This window comes from Bos javanicus, chromosome 1 (assembly GCF_032452875.1).
Source record: "Bos javanicus breed banteng chromosome 1, ARS-OSU_banteng_1.0, whole genome shotgun sequence".
NCBI lineage: Eukaryota > Metazoa > Chordata > Mammalia > Artiodactyla > Bovidae > Bos > Bos javanicus.
Genome location: NC_083868.1, coordinates 54,015,041 through 54,032,154, shown reverse-complemented (window position 1 = coordinate 54,032,154; position 17,114 = coordinate 54,015,041). Strand labels below are relative to the sequence as shown.

At 41.8% G+C, this 17,114-nt stretch overlaps 1 protein-coding gene across 1 annotated transcript in view; it reads left to right on the top strand.

Annotated features, from left to right (window-relative positions):
* Positions 1-559: 559 nt before the first annotated feature.
* Positions 560-17,114, top strand: part of GUCA1C (guanylate cyclase activator 1C) — a 39,635-nt gene continuing 23,080 nt past the window's right edge. Inside the window, 3 exon segments of the mRNA XM_061427090.1 lie at positions 560-663; positions 666-723; positions 725-841. Of these exon segments, the coding sequence (XP_061283074.1) occupies positions 609-663; positions 666-723; positions 725-841 (230 nt within the window). The 5' untranslated portion in view covers positions 560-608.

Genomic DNA, 17,114 nt, shown 5'->3' with positions numbered 1-17,114 from the left:
AAGGAAAATACTCTTGATACTATTTTACTGATGAGAAACTTGAGTCTTACTGAAGTAATATTTCTATGTAGTTAATAAGTGGTGAATAAAGCCTAGAACCCACACCTCCTGATTGTAAATTCCTTCCATTAAGCCCCACTGTACTACTCAATAATGTAGGTGTGTGTGTGTGTGTACATGCTCAATCGTGTCTGACTCTTTGTGACCCCATGGACAGTGCCCTCTAGGCTCCTCTGTCCATGGAATTTTCCATGCAAGAATACTGGAGTAGGTTGCCATTTCTTTCTCCAAATATAGGTGTAATTTATGGCTAACAATATGGCAAGGATTACCCTCTAAAATATTGTCTCTGTCCTTTACAGAAAAGTATTTATCTGAATGGTAGTAAGCAACAATCCCATCAGATACTAACCGATGACCTTGGTCTTAAAATTGTACAGATGAATTAATCTCACTGGCTTTCTATTCTTATTTAGCCTATAGCTGTAAGAGGTTTAGAGGAGTTTTCTAAGAGCATATGTTAACCTCAAGTTTTAGTGAAGCGTGAGAGACTAATTCAGAAAGACCTTACATGAAAATAGAGAAAAAGCTATAGACTGTGAATCAGGATGGGGACTGACAAATCTGTAGTGGGTGGTGAGACAGCAGTTCCTGCTAATGAGACCTGTGGTACAGAAAACTTACAATGGAATACCCATCCAGTCTGCAAACACTGCCTGAGTTTGACATGCTTGGGTCTGCAAGGTCTGAATCAAAAAGTCAGTCGACATGTTGATCAAGTCTGTAATACCATGGTCGAGAACAAGGTAAGAACTTTTACTTATCATTTGGGTATGGTTCTGCATTTCCTCCTTTTTTCAATAAATAAAATAGCTTGAGGTAAATGTGTGTGTTCCACCGAATTGTGAGGTCTTCAGAGAACCCGCAGCTTGTAGGTAAGTGAGTCATTGAACACATTTAGCACTGCCGGCATGAAAATAATTGGGAACTAGCCTCTCCGCCCTTGGAAATGTTCTGCATGTAGGGAGTTATTTTAAAACCAAATTAAATCTCGGCATGGAATTCTAATGCTATCGTTTAAACAAATCTAATAAGTGCAGATTGATTTACAAAGACTGTTTTCAAAGTATTTAATGCATTGGTGACATTTTATAGAAAAGCAAATTACAGGAACCTACTTTTAAAAGTGTGATTGCATCTGGATTGGCAGATAAAATCAATACAGATTAGCCAACATGTTGTTCGTACTCAAATCAAAAGTTAGAATGCTTCATAATCCTTTCCTTTTCTTCATGTCTGACCAATTTAGTTTGGGGAAAGCCAGAAAAAAAAAAAAAGTACAGTTTTAAATTCAGATAAATGTTAGTTTCTAAAGATTGTTACTCAACTATTGTCTCAAATTTACTCATTCCTGAAGAGATACTGCAGATTTAATTATATGTCTTAAAAATAGAAAAATGAGAAAAGAAAAGCATGCTGCTAAGTCGCTTCATTCGTGTCCGACTCTGTGCGAGGCATAAGAAATCCCACCAGGCTCCCCCGTCCCTGGGATTCTCCAGGGAATAACACTGGAGTGGGTTACCATTTCCTTCTCCAATGCATGAAAGTGAAGAGTGAAAGTGAAGTTGTTCAGTCGTGTCCGACTCTGTGCAACCCCATGCACTGCCATCTACCAGGCTCCTCCGTCCATGGGATTTTCCAGGCAAGAGTACTGGAGTGGGGTGCCATCACCTTCCCCGAAAGAAAAGCATAGGATAGGAAAAATAAGATAAAAAAGTAACAATCTGAAATACTGGGCTAAATTCTTCCCATCTGCTTTTCCTTGTACATTTCAGTTGTTTTGTCTGTAGATTTGTATATTTCAAAATGTACTGATTCCATCTAGAACAAAAGGCAAGGGAAAATACTACTCATAGAAAAATAGATGACTTTAGAAGACTGTGCATGATAATAGAAGATAAAGAAGAGATAATTAACTCAGTACAGTTAAAGCTACTGTCTGTCCATTAGGATGTATGGAATCAAATACAGCTTTTAGAGCTTTTAAGCCAAAAAAAAAACACAAAAAAAACAGATCACTTAGATGTAATAGCCAGGAATTTGGGAATTTTAAACCTGAGTAAAATTAACAGATATTTTAATCCTTGTGGCAATGACAGAAACGGAGTTTTTTTTAGGACATTATTGTCCTTTGTTCTTTGTTTTCAAATATGCATTAAGGACTGCGTGCTTATCATGACAGTGTTTTCTTCCTCATTAATTTAACTTAGTGTAGATGCAAGCAAACCCAGCTCTACCCCCAAGGAGCTTACAAGTCAGTAGGAAAATGAGGCAGATTCTGCTTTTGTTCTTAACTATGAAAAAGGATTTTGATATGCTATAGACTGAATGTTTATGATCCCTTCTCAAATCCTATATTGAAACCTCAGACCCCAATATGATGGTATTTGGAGGTGAGGGATCTTGGGGGTGATTATTTCATGAGGGCCGAGCCTTCATGCGTGGGATCCCTTATATAGAGGCCCCAGAGAGCTCTCAGCCCGTTTCTCCATAGGTGGACATGGTGAGAAGACAGTTGGCTATGAATCAGGAAATGGGCCCTCACCAGACACTGTATCTGCCTGTCCCTTTGATCTTGGACTTCCCAGTCTAAGAACTGTGAGGAACACATTTTTGTTTAGACCTTTCTGTCTTTGGTATTTTTGTTGTAACAGCCTGTTGTGCTTACTGTCCTGTTGTGTGTCTTTGCCTCTGCCTGTGCTGTGCCTTTCTCTGCTTGCTTCTTCACGCGCCCACCCCCCAGCATTCTCTGTGTCTAACTCGTGTGGCTGTTGCTGACCTACTCCCTGTGCCTGCTGTGAGCTTCCCAATGGAAGTCTGCTGCTACAGACTAGCTTTTCAGACTCTGACAATGGTATTCCTGAGTGTTTAGAAAATAAGCTATCAAGTATCAAGTACTTTAGGTATTTTTCAAAGGTGTTGATGTTATGTCCCAGACGAGCAATTTTGTTGTCAGCCCTGTGTTTCTGAAAGCACTGTGGGTATCAGAGGCTTCTATGCAAGAACAGGCACATGGCGTCAAGGAAGCAGAGGCAGACAGTGGCCAGAGTGTCTGGGATGTGTGTGCCACTGGATTGAGAATCCTGTCGGTGACAGTTGTGGGACAGCCATATCAGAACTCAACTGAAATGGCTGGGAAGTTCTGCTCTTCATGATTTATTATCAGTTCAGTTCAGTTGCTCAGTCGTGTCCAGTTCTTTGTGACCCCACGGATGGCAGCATGCCAGGCTTCCCTGTCCATCACCAACTCCTAGAGCCTGCTCAAACTCATGTTTATCAAATCAGTGATGCCATCCAACCATTCCATCCTCTGTCCATCCCCTTCTCCTCCTGACTTCAGTCTTTCCAAGCATCAGGATCTCTTCCAATGAGTCAGTTATTCACATCAGGTGGCCAAAGTATTGGAGCTTCAGCTTCAGCATCAGTTCTTCCAATGAATATTCAGAACTGATTTCCTTTAGGATGGACTGGTTCAATACCCCTGCAGTCCAAGGGACTCTCAAGAGTCTTCTCCAACACCACAGTTCAAAAGCATCAACTCTTCGGTGCTCAGCTTTCTTTATAGTCCAACTCTCACATTCATACGTGACTACTGGAAAACCATAGCTTTGGCTAGACGGACCTCTGTCGACAAAGCAATGTCTCTGCTCTTCAATATGCTGTCTAGGTTGGTCATAGCTTTTCTTCCAAGGAGAAAGTGTCTTTTAATTTCGTGGCTGCCGTCACCAGCTGCAGTGATTTTGGAGCCCAAGAAAATAAAATCTGTTACTCTTTCCATTGTTTCCCCATCTATTTGCCATGAAGTGATGGGACCAGATGCCATGATCTTAGTTTGCTGAATCTTGAGTTTGAAGCCAACTTTTTCACTCTCCTCTTTCACTTTCATCAAGAGGCTCTTTAGTTCTTCTTCACTTTCTGCCATAAGGATAGTGCCATCTGCATATCTGAAGTTATTGATATTTCTCCCGGCAATCTTGATTCCAGCTTGTGCTTCATCCAGCCTGGCATTTCACATGTTGTACTTTGTGTATAAGTTAAGTAAGCAGGGTGACAAGTTAAATAAGCCTTGACGTACTCATTTCCCAATTTGGAACCATGTTGTTCCATGTCCAGTTCTAACTGTGGCTTCTTGACCTGTATACAGATTTCTCAGGAGGCAGGTCAGGTGGTCTGGTATTCCCATCTCTTGAAGAATTTCCCATAGTTTGTTTTGATCCACACAGCCAAAGGCTTTGGTGTAGTCAATAAAGCAGAAATAGATGTTATTCTGGAACTCTCTTTCTCTTTCTTTGATCCAATGGATGATGGCAATTTGATCTCTGGTTCCTCTGCCTTTTCTAAAGCCAGCTTGAACATCTAGAAGTTCACAGTTCATGTACTGCTGAAGCCTGGCTTGGAGAATATTGAGCATTACTTTACTAGCATGTGAGATGAGTGCAATTGTGAAGTAGTTTGAGCATTCTTTGGCATTGCCTTTCTTTGGGATTGGAATGAAAACTGATCTTTTCCAGTCCTATGGCCACTGCTGAGTTTTCCAAATTTGCTGGCATATTCAGTGCAGCACTTTCACAGCATCATCTTTTAGGATTTGAAATAGCTCAACTGGGATTCCATCACCTCCACTAGCTTTGTTTGTAGTGATGCTTCCTAAGGCTCACTTGACTTCACACTCCAGGATGTTTGGCTCTAGATGAGTGATCACACCATCGTGATTATCTGGGTCGTGAAGATCTTTTTTGTATAGTTCTTCTGTGTATTCTTGCCACCTCTTCTTAATATCTTCTACTTCTGTTAGATACATACCATTTCTGTCCTTTATTGATTTATCATAAAGGTATTTATGATTTCTGTCTCTTTTTATGATTTATCATAAGATACCATTTTGCTTAGGAAGCAAGTAAACCCACACAGTGATGATTAATGCCACAAAAGTTGTGGGGGATCTCAACATAAAATGAAGTCATAAAATGAGAAGAGTAAGAATTGCTCATTATCAGGTGATAGCAAGAAATGATATGCAGTTATGCATAGGAAAACAAAAAAAAAGCCATATATTTAATTAGATCAATAAAACTATCAGCTGTCCAGAAACCCAGAGGATTTACTCTTTCAATGGAGCTCCTCTGCAGTTTTACTATTCTGGATGGAAATCATTCTAGAAGACTTTCCTATTTCCTCAAAGTGCTGGTAAACATTTTCTTGATATTAGCCATTATTATGAACATTGATTGTTACACTTATGAAATACCAAGAAGTACGTATGCCTACTGAAGTTGCTGTGGCTAAGTTTCATAATGTCAGAAATCCTGAAAGTACATGCTTTTGTTGTGTTTGCTTTTCTGTCCCTTTTCCTGCTGTCAAACATACCATACCCAGCTTTCTGATTGTTACACCAAAAAGCTTCCAATCTTTTTCTCCCTTGCCATTTCTGACTGGCTTTGGCTTGTACTCAAGCCTATAAGAATAGTGCTTAGAGTAAATAGATTCCAAAATATAGAGTATCAAGTTTATTCCTTTGGCTAATCACACTCCCTTGTAGGTTGATATTTGACACTCAGTAAACATTTTGTTGTTCAGTCGCTAGGTCATGTCTGACTCTGCAGGCCCATGAACTGTAGCCCTCCAGGCTTCTCTGTCCATGGGATTTCCCAGCAAGAATACTGGAGTGGGTTGCCATTTCCTCCTCCAGGGGATTTTCCCGACCCAGGGATTGAGTTTTAGTAAACCAATGGGCTATGCAGAGAACAAAATTTACCAGAGTCACTAAAATGAAACTTCTGACTTTTATATTAATCTACAATTGTGAGAATAAGGAGGAAGACTAGCGGTATACTAGGAAATGTTAACAACTAGTGTTCTGAGGGGAAGTAGCCCTGGTAACACTTGCTGGTTTCCATAGTATAAATATGCCCACCCTGGCCAATTTCAAGCTAACAATCACTTAATACTTGGCTTGCAAATTTTCTGAAAATTTAACTGTCAGCCCTTACCAGCAGGTAGAATAAACTCCAGCACACCAATGGGATGGGAGTCATAGAGTTAAATCCTTGTCATTTGCTATAATAGGAAGTAAATAAAGTCTAAAATTGATAAATCAAGACATAAGCAGAATAAGCATCTCAATTGTAAACATGTAAATAAAAGGCTAGGAAAAAAACAAAAAGTTCAAAGTTTTAAAGCATAAGTCTTTTAATTTTAGATATGTACATGTATGATATACATGATAAAAATAAAAATGGATTTTTAAAATTTTGTAACAGAAATGGAATAAAGGTATTATTATATTAGCCAATCTTTGTAGGTGAGGTCAGTGATGGAAATTGCTCTCCTCCAAACTAAGGTCTGTTTCTGTGGAAGGCACAACATAGATGCCTTCATTTCTACCACTAGGAATTGTCCCTTCCATTATGGAAATCCTATGAATTTGAAGCTGAGGGTTGTGTTGCTCAGTTGCTAAGTCATGTCAGACTGTTTGCAACCCCATGGACTGCAGCACACCAGGCTCCTCTATCCTTCACCATCTCCTGGAGTTTGCTCAAATTGATGTCCATTGAGTCAGTGATACTATCAATCCATCTATCCTCTGCCACCCCCTTCTCCTTTCGCCTTCAATTTTCTCCAGCATCAGAGTCTTTTCCAATGAGTTGGCTCTTCTCATCAGGTGGTCAAACTACCAGAGCTTTAGCTTCAGCCTGACCCAAACTTGGTAGTGAGTAACTTCATCAAAACATGAAGTCTTCATTAAAATATACAACACAGTAACATCATGTAATAAACCCACATAGGGTGAGACAGCAGGACTTGAAGATAAGTGGACTCCAAGGACTGACCAGGGCCACCTCCTGCCCCACATGTACACCATTGATTTGCTAGGGAGAATGAGTCTTTATCTAACAACTCCCTGCCAAAGCAAAAGATGATGGAAGGATGATGAGCATTTGAACTGGGTCTGGGCCAGCACCAGTATTCCAAAAACATTATGAAAAATGTTATTGCTGGCTATCAGTTCCTAAGAGGCTGTGAAAGTGGACACGGCTGCACTGTTCTTACCTGAGTATCCACATGCTTCACCTGGAGATGAATGCAAAACACCCAGTTCCCTGGAAACTTCTTCCTAAACTAGACATGAACCTGCACCCTGGGATCTAAGCATCCAGCGTGGGTGATACTGAACTTCTTAATACTTCTGCTCTGCTGAGGTCCAGTCAGAGGCTGGCAGTGCAGGAGAGCTTGCGCTGCTATTATCCCGTACTCCTTTCATTCCAGCTGCACTGCTTTCTTCATGCTACACGCTCAGTTTGCTCTACTTCATTTCACTGTTCTCTTTTTAAATGCAAGTGATGCATGTATTCATCCTAATGAAACAGAAGTGCAGAAATATGAAGAATAAAAATGAAAAATTAATCATCCCCTTTAAGGGGATATTTCCCAAGATGAGGCACCAAGCCCAGTGGCATAAAGTGGATGTTGAACAAACATTTACTGAGTCATTGAATAAAATAACAAGGGAAGTGACAACTCTAGTAGCCTTTAATACATGGACCTCTTTCCATTCCTCTCTCTCTCCTTCACCTTCCCCTCTTTTCCCCATATTTACACCAAGGAGGGATACTGTGTCTTCCAAATTTTAAACTAGTGATCAACTGGAGTGATTATCTCAATTATCTCACAAATTTTAAATGTATTTTTTATTTGTGCAGCTGGTAAGAATTTCAGCTCACACACTCAGGCATTTAAAACATGTTGATTTAGTTTTCCATAATTAAGTTCTATTTTCAGTCCCCATTTTACCTAGATTTCTCCCTCAACTTTTCAGGGTTGCCTATGAACCCAAAGGGGTGGCTCTAAAACTCAAGGAATTAACAGAGGGCAGAGGAGCCTCTGTCCCACCCTTGTGTTTGCTGAGACAGAATCTCTCCTCATCTGCTACTTCACGTAGAAGGTCCCTGTCTCCACATGGCTAGGCCTGCTGTGTCGGATTCTCTCCCTTGGCTTGTCTCTACTCTTAGCCACAGAGGCCTGTTAGCCTGGCTCAGGATTGTCTGGCCAAACACTCCTCACAGCCTTTCCTCCCAAGCTCAATATGTTCTACCCAGTAAATCACAGGTGCTTCTGAAAGTATTAGGTAGCATTTCAGGGCTCTGAATAGCTCTGGTCATTTGTGTCTCAGCACAGAAAGAATTTAGCTGGAAGAAAAGTCACAGACAAGTGATGTATTAGAATAAAGTGAGAGGGTGCTGTCTTGAGTACTTCGTGACTTACATGTTTGTAATCAAAGAAAGTGGGGAGGGGAGAACACCTTCTTCATCATTCTTGAGTGGACATTACGCTTTCATCGTCAGCTTCTCCTCCTGAGCAGGGGAGTTTTCTTGTCCCTATATGGTCAAGCTAGGTTCACAAATTGTTTTTTATGTATGCTGAGAGTATGTCCTAATTTACTGAGCTCACTGGGCAGGATGTGGGGCTCATGCTACAATTGTTTTATTGCTTGGGGGCATGTCTCTTAGTTTGGTTACATGGTTCTGTTGCTGAGCAAGCCTGCTTGGTTTTGTGGTTAAGTGAACTTTCTTTCTTGAATGGTCATTAACTTACAGGTATTAAAAAACAGAGACATCACTTTGCCAACAAAGGTCCTTCCAGTAGTTATGGATGTGAGAGTTGGACCATACAAAAGGCTAAGCACCAAAGAATTGGTGCTTTCTAACTGTGGTGCTGGGGAAGACTCTTGAGAGTCCCTGGGATAGCAAGGAGATCAAACTAGTCAGTCCTAAAAGAAATCAACCTGAATATTGATTACTGGATATTGGAAAGACTGGGGATAGAGCTGAAACTCCAATGCTTTGGCCACCCTGATGCAAAGAGCCAACTCATTGGAAAAGACACTGATGCTAGGAATATTGAGGGCAAGAGGAGAAGGCAGTGACAGAGGATGAGATGGTTAGATGGCATCACTGACTCAATAGACATGAGTTTGAGCAAACTCAGACAGTGAACAGGGAAGCCTGGCGTGCTGCAGCCCATGGCATTGCAAAGAGTTGGATACAGCTTAGCGACCGAACAACAGCAACTCATACATTTTCTATTTACAATTCCCTAATGGGATTAACTATTTAATCACCAACATTTAATCGCCTCCTTTGTTCCTTTATTCCTATTGCTTCTACCCTTACCTCTGCCAACTGCACCTGATATGTCTCTCCTCTACCCTTCCAACTAGTTTGGACCCTCACAGAGCAGTGCCTTTCTTCCCACTGTCTTGCAACTTCTCCTTTCCTTCCCTATTTGTCACTTCCCCCGCCTATGGAATGCTTATTTAACTTGAGAGTAGCCAGGAGAAACTAGAGAAACTCACTCTAATTATGTGTTCTTCCAAATCTTTTGTTTATGGCATACATTTTATGCTTTGAATCCCAAATGGCTTAAACAGTTGAAACTCAAGAGCTAAGAATGACCTCTTGATTTCTGCTTTTCTGCTGCACTGTCTTATCTCTCAGGCAGTGAATGTCTTTACTGAACGTGGGAGGGCTGAATGATGGAAGGGATTACCCAGAGCAAAGTCACATCCTTAATACACCATATTATTAACTCACTCTATTTGCAAATATTTTATCGAGCTCCTGGGAGGCATGATGTAAGGAAGGTAGGCACAAAGATGAATGGTAATTGGTCCCTGTCCTCAAAGGCATTTACAATCTAGCCAGATGACAAATGCATCCTCATAAAAATAAAAGTGAATAAAGAATCAAAGATTGAAAGAAAAGCATAATACTTACTCTCTAGCTTCATGGTTCATGATGGGTCTTGGGACTATAGGGCTGCTTTTAAAACTTGTCCAGCCTATTCTTAGGCAACCTGACTGGGAGGGCCAGAGAGCTCTTCAATTCCATCTCAGCAGTTCAGGTAACAGGAGAAAAATCACACTCAAGTTTTGGAGGGTTGTGGAGGTGGGGGTAAGTAAGTAGGTAGAAGACATGATTTCTGTGTCCTGAAAGAGTTGATAATCTAGTGGATAAAAGTCATGTCAAAATGAAATGCCTTAAGATGAAAATAAGTCAATGTAATACAGCAAACTATAGCAGGGCTGTGCTATTCAAGGTACATTTACTGAGATCAGAAAATGCATTGAAAACCAAGTCGTACAGTTAGTTAGGAAAGATTTTGTGGAGGCATTTTGAGATCTTCAAAGAAATGAAGAGGTTGAATTATGCTAATAAAAGCTAATGCTTAATGAACATTTCCATACCAGTTACTGTCTTAAAACACTTTATTATTTTATAGAATTCTCACAACAGTAACACAAGAGTAGGTACTATTTTTATCATTTCCATTTTACAGATCAGGACCCTGAAGCACAGAGAGGCTAAGTAACTTGCCTAAAACTACATAGCAGAATTGGAACGCTGACAGTCTGACACCAAAGGTTGCACTCTAAATTACTCTGGTATTTCCCACCTTTTGCAAAATAGTTGAGTATGTCAACAAAGAAAACAGTTCAACTTAAAGTGTGGGGTAGAAGAGAGACCGGTGAATGAGGTCCTCACTAAAGTAGAAGGTTACTGCAGGAGCATGACTGGGGAGCACACCCTCCAGGCGCCTCACGTCCACCTTATGCTCCATGCAGACAGCCAGTCAATTTCTGGGACTATACTGATTCTAAAATCATGGCTGAGAAATGAGGCCCTCAAAGCACCTAAATGCCAGGAGTGATTTGCCTGGAAAATCTCAAAGCAGAAAGCCAGCCCTGAATCCCTGTGGCTCCTGGTCCACATTCTTGCTGCTGCTGTAACACTGTGAAGGGCAATGCATAGCCCTCAGGGCCACACCTAGGCATCTGGGTATGAAACCTTGGGCCAAATCCACTTCACCTGCCTTCTCTAATCAAGATCATTTTAAAACTTGCATGTTCTCCAAGGTGCATGTAGCTTCAACAATAAGATGTTTGCCTGAGTTGTTGTCCAGGTTCTTGGAGTCAGATGTGCCTGGTTCAAGCTGAGCCCATTAAGACTAGCTAGGACCACTGACCCTCCAACTAGGCATGTGTAAGTATCTGCTCAGTGACCTTTTGAAGATGTAGAGGCCCATAGCCTAATTACACCTGTGCAGAACGATGATGACACACTTTTTCCCACTCACCTGTCCCTACTTCCCCAAGCTCCTCACATCCCAGACCGATGATGTGCTTCTCTAGTCCTCATCCCATAAATACCCCCACCTCTGGCCTTCGAAAGAAAGATTTGAGCTCTGTTTTTCTGTCTCTTTGTTCTGCTCTCTTGCTGCAAATAATTCTGTTTGCCTCAAATCTAGGCATCTTGGCTTGCTGTGCTTAGGGCAAAATAAACCATAGTGGTGCCTTCCAAGCAGAGTGCCATTTTCAGCTCTCAAACTGAGTCTAAGTTTCTCTGAAAGTGATCTTTTGTCAGATACCTTCTTGAGGGCAGTGATGGAGCTGTTATCTAATAGGGTAATGGAAGTGAGCTAACAGAAGCCTGACTGCTGGAACAGAAGGAATATGGGGGAGTGGGAAATGGGCCTAAAAGACTTGTTAGAAGCTTTGTCTCCTGTAAGACCAAGGTCTTACAAGGGAGGTAGAAGAGTTTCTTTGAATTTGGAATTCAAACTGTTACCAAGTCAAAGTTCGTAGGCCTTTCCCACTGCAAGAAGTTAGGAGATAAGATGTTGAGGCAAGGAATGGTGAGTTTTCAAAAAGCCAACAGATGAAGAAAAGGGTGGGCTAATATCCTAAAGAACTATCCTAATTCAGGCTTCTCTTCTAAGGAAAAAGGGGGAGTGGGAAGGGCTTCCAGTAAAGGGAGGAAGGGGATTGCAGACCTCTTGGAGCACCACTCCCTCCTCGAAGGAAAGCATCACCTTCTTCCTCTTACTCAGAAGAGCTGGATCACAGAGCTCCAGCAAAAATTCAAGTTGTTAGCAGTTACTTTTACTTTACGTCTCATCTCTGTTTACATGAAAGCTTTCTAGGCTAGCAGTGAATCTATCTTACAAGTAAGGATCATGGGATGGGAACTTTCTTAAGGGAATTTAATGAGCTATTTGGGCATAGGAAAACATCTTTTCTCTAATGCCTAACTCCTGACATGCAGGGCTAAAGTAGTCAAATCCATAAGCTAAAGAATGAGGGAAACCATTTCAATGTAGTGTGTATTCTGTTTTGTCTCTGTTCCAAAACTATAGAGTGGTGGTTTGAGCCAGATAAACAGTCATCAGCAAAGATAGTCAGAACACTAGGATAAAACAGCCAACACAAGTTCTCAGATGATGCAACCTCAAACAGATCCTGGGACTCAAGAGTGAGGGAATAGTGAGGAATTCTGAGAAACATGGCTGATTAACCTGTCTACAGGAAGAAAACTGAGGAAAAAGGGCAAGCTGTGCACAATGTGAGAGTTTACCAATAATATGTATACAATTCAAATCTTTGCTTTAATATCAAATGTCCTGACTATTCTCAATGAGCTCTTCTGTGAATCTCTTCCATCACCAGCTGGTCACCATGGGAACAGTGGGGCCAGCACCTGGGAGGGGGTGGGATTGCCAGACTCTGACCCCACTCTGACCCTTACTGCTGTGTGAATCTTGGACTAGGCTCATGACCTGTGTTAGTATTAAATTCCCAAGCAGACAAAACCTATCCTGCCTATATTATCACTGCGCTTATGTGATAATGTGGGAGAAAACTTTGAAAAAATGTGTAATACAGCCCACAAAGGAGGGTATGCTTATCTGTAAAATGCAGGTGTGCATGCTAAGTCACTTCAGTCATGTCTTACTCTTTGCAACCCCATGGACTGTAGTCTGCCAGGCTCCTCTGTCCATGGGATTTTCCAGGCAAGAATACTGGTGTGGGTTACCATGTCCCCTTCCAGGGAATCTTCTTGACCCAGGGATCAAACCTGAGTATCCTACATCTCTTGCATTGGCAGGTGGGTTCTTTACCAGTAGCACCGCCTGGGAAGCCTATAAAATGCAGTTAACACTGACCTCAGCCTCCACAGAGATTCTCTCCTTGTTATAGAGCTCAAATTATATTTCCAAATGAGACATGTCTAGAAGTACAGTGGTTGCTTTCCTACAATTTCTTGTCTTTTTTTGATCTGAGTGCATCAGACATTCATTTGTGCTGTTTGGGGCAACACTGGCTCCATGCAATGATTGCCAGTCACAGAATGCAATTAATTACATGGGAATCATCTGAGGTTTTACTGTCTTGTCTAACCCAGGATACCTGAAAGGAAGCCCTAGCTCTACTCAAAATTCAGAAGTGACCTTTGGCTGTCTGAGTTCTTAGTCTCTCTTCATGTGAGAGCTCTTAAAAATTGCAGCAAGCAACCTGCTTTTAACTCGTGTCATAATTGCTGCTGATCATTACTCCCCTGGCTGCCCTGCAGACTATAACACTGTATCTGGTTGTCTGGCCTATAATAAGGTGACCGCAATTACTGCCACTATTCATTAGACATACTTACTTGAAACATGACCATTTATTAGATTGTAAACAATTAGGCCACAATCTCTTAAGGGTGAAAAGACCAAGGCTACTAACTTCAGAACTACAAGCACAGGTATTCTTAGGAATCATTTGCTGGAGATTAATAAAAAATCTCACTTGTTTAGCACTTCATAATTTACAAAGCATTTTCATATATACCACCAATTGTCAACATTTTGGCTGAGGCTCTCAGACTTTCACCCATTAAACTATACCTGCTAATGTAGATTTAAGCTGTTGTAACTCATATTTTAACAAAACCTGCTGGATCTCAATTCTGGCTAAATAACTAAAGTACAACTCAGTAGGACCCTATGGGGCCTTCCCAGGAAAGACCACCTCATGGCCTCTGCTTATAGAAAACTTAGCTTCTGAGGCCTTCCCCAAGTTCCCAAGAGCAAATTTAATCAGAAAAGTGAGAAAATGCAGAAACAAAGGAAAACAACCAAACAAGAGAGTAACAAGAACTTAGCCATTAAACACAATCAAGGACCTTTAGTTCTTCCTGAGTCTCCAAAACCTTGCTGCTGCTGCTGCTAAGTCGCTTCAGTCGTGTCCAACTCTGTGTGACCCCATAGACGGCAGCCCACTAGGCTCCCCTGTCCCTGGGATTCTCCAGGCAAGAATACTGGAATGGGTTGCCATTTCCTTCTCCAATGCATGAAGGTGAAAAGTGAAAGTGAAGTCGCTCAGTCCTGTCCAACTCTGAACGACCCCACGGACTGCAGCCTACCAGGCTCCTCCATCCATGGGATTTTCCAGGCAAGAGTACTGAAGTGGGGTGCCATTGCCTTATCCCCATACCCTTGAGCTGTTTGCAGATACTGAAACCCTCACCAGGTGGAAGAAGTTAAACTGCATGCTGACCACAAGCACTTAGATCCCAAATTGGTTGGAACCAGGAGGTTGATGTTAACTCCTGGCTAATTAGACTGTCCTTGAGCTGATCACTCACCCTGCAAACCTCTCGCTCACCCTGTCTTTAATAAACCTTTCCCTGAAACCACTGGGGAGTTGGGGGTCTTTTGAGCATTAGAGGCTAATACTCCCTGATCAGCCTTGCAAACAAATGCTGCACTTTCCTTCACCACAATCCGGCATCAGTAGATCAGCTCTACTGTATACAGGTGAGTAGACACAAGTTTGATTCGGAACAGAAGCACCTGGGTATATTAATACCAGGGACTGAGTCTCCACCTCAGCCCAACTAAGTCAAAATTGTTTATGCTGTCAGATGATTCAAATGTGTAGCCAGCACTGTTATACCAGAAAAACCACAAAATGACAGAAAACTGGTTTCTCGGCCAATTTCTGCCCCCAACAAAGAACTGTGTACCATGGATACATATAAAAGGGGGATTCTGGGTACCAAACTAATAATTCAGAAGCAAGTCCTCTGACCTTTTAGTTACAATTATAGTAAGAATAAAAAATGTCCAGAATATACTACATACTTTCCACCATCTAGTCTGCCATTGTCCACATCCCCTATTACCTCTCCTAGTCATTAAAGAGGAGAAGGCGATGGCACCCCACTCCAGTACTCTTGCCTGGAAAATCCCATGGGTGGAGGAGCCTGGTGGGCTGCAGTCCATGGGGTCGCTAAGAGTCAGACATGACTGGGCGACTTCACTTTCACTTTTCACTTTCATGCATTGGAGAAGGAAATGGCAACCCACTCCAGTATTCTTGTTTGGAGGATCCCAGGGACAGGGGAGCTTGGTGGGCTGCCATCTGTGGGGTTGCACAGAGTCAGACACGACTGAAGTGACTTCAGTTCAGTCGCACAGTCATGTCTGACTCTTTGTGACCCCATGAATCACAGCACGCCAGGCCTCCCTGTCCATCACCAACTCCCGGAGTTCACTCAGACTCACATCCATCGAATCAGTGATGCCATCCAGCCATCTCATCCTCTGTCATCCCCTTCTCCTCCTGCCCCCAATCCCTCCAAGCATCAGGGTCTTTTCCAATGATTCAACTCTTCAATGAGGTGGCCACAGTATTGGAATTTCAGCTTTAGCGTCAATCCTTACAATGAACACCCAGGACTGATCTCCTTTAGGATGGACTGGTTGGATCTCCTTGCAGTCCAAGGGACTCTCAAAAGTCTTCTCCAAAACAACACTTCAAAAGCATCAATTCTTTCACACTCAGCTTTCTTCACAGTCCAACTCTCACATCCATACATGACCACTGGAAAAACCATAGCCTTGACTAGACGGAACTTTGTTGGCAAAGTAATGTCTCTGCTCTTGAATATGCTATCTAGGTTGGTCATAACTTTCCTTCCAAGGAGTAAGCGTCTTTTAATTTCATGGCTGCAATCACCATCTGCAGTGATTTTGGAGCCCCCCAGAAATAAAATCAGCCACTGTTTCCACTGTTTCCCCATCTAATTCCCATGAAGTGATGGGACCGGATGCCATGATTTTACTTTTCTGAATGTTGAACTTTAAGCCAACTTTTTCACTCTCCTCTTTCACTTTCATCAAGAGGCTTTTTAATTCCTCTTCACTTTCTGCCATAAGGGTGGTGTCATCTGCATATCTGAGGTTATTGATATGTTTCCCGGCAATCTTGATTCCAGCTTAAGCTTCTTCCAGCCCAGAGTTTCTCATGATGTACCCTGCATATAAGTTAAATAGGCAGGGTGACAATACACAGCCGTGACAAACTCCTTTTCCTATTTGGAACCAGTCTGTTGTTCTATGTCCAGTTCTAACTGTTTCTTCTTGACCTGAATATAGGTTTCTCAAGAGGCAGGTCAGGTGGTCTGGTATTCCCATCTCTTTCAGAATTTCCCACAGTTTATTGTGATCCACACAGTCAAAGGCTTTAGCATAGTCAATAAAGCAGAAATAGATGTTTTTTCTGGAACTCTCTTGCTTTTTCCATGATCCAGCAAATGTTGGCAATTTTATCTCTGGTTCCTCTGCCTTTTCTAAAACCAGCTTGAGCATCTGGAAGTTCATGGTTCACATATTGTTGAAGCCTGGCTTGGAGAATTTTGAGCATTACTTTACTAGCGTGTGAGATGAGTGCAATTGTGAAGTAGTTTGAGCATTCTTTGGCATTGCCTTTCTTTGGGATTAGAATGAAAACTGATCTTTTCCAGTCCTGTGGCCACTGCTGAGTTTTCCAAATTTCCTGGCATATTGAGTGCAGCACTTTCACAGCATCATCTTTTAGGATTTAAAATAGCTCAACTGGGATTCTATCACCTCCACTAGATTTGTTCATAGTGATGTTTTCTAAGGCCCACTTGACTTCACATTCCAGGATGTCTGGCTCTAGGAGAGTGCTCACATGATCATGATTATCGGGGTCGTGAAGATCTTTTTTATACAGTTCTTCTGTGTATTCTTGCCACCTCTTCTTAATATCTTCTGTTTCTGTTAGGTCCATACCATTTCTGCCCTTTATCGAGCCCATCTTTGCATATAATGTTCCCTTGGTATCTCTAATTTTCTTAAAGAGCTCTCTGGTCTTTCCCATTCTGTTTTTTTCCTCTATTACTTTGTATTGATCACTGAGGAAGGCTTTC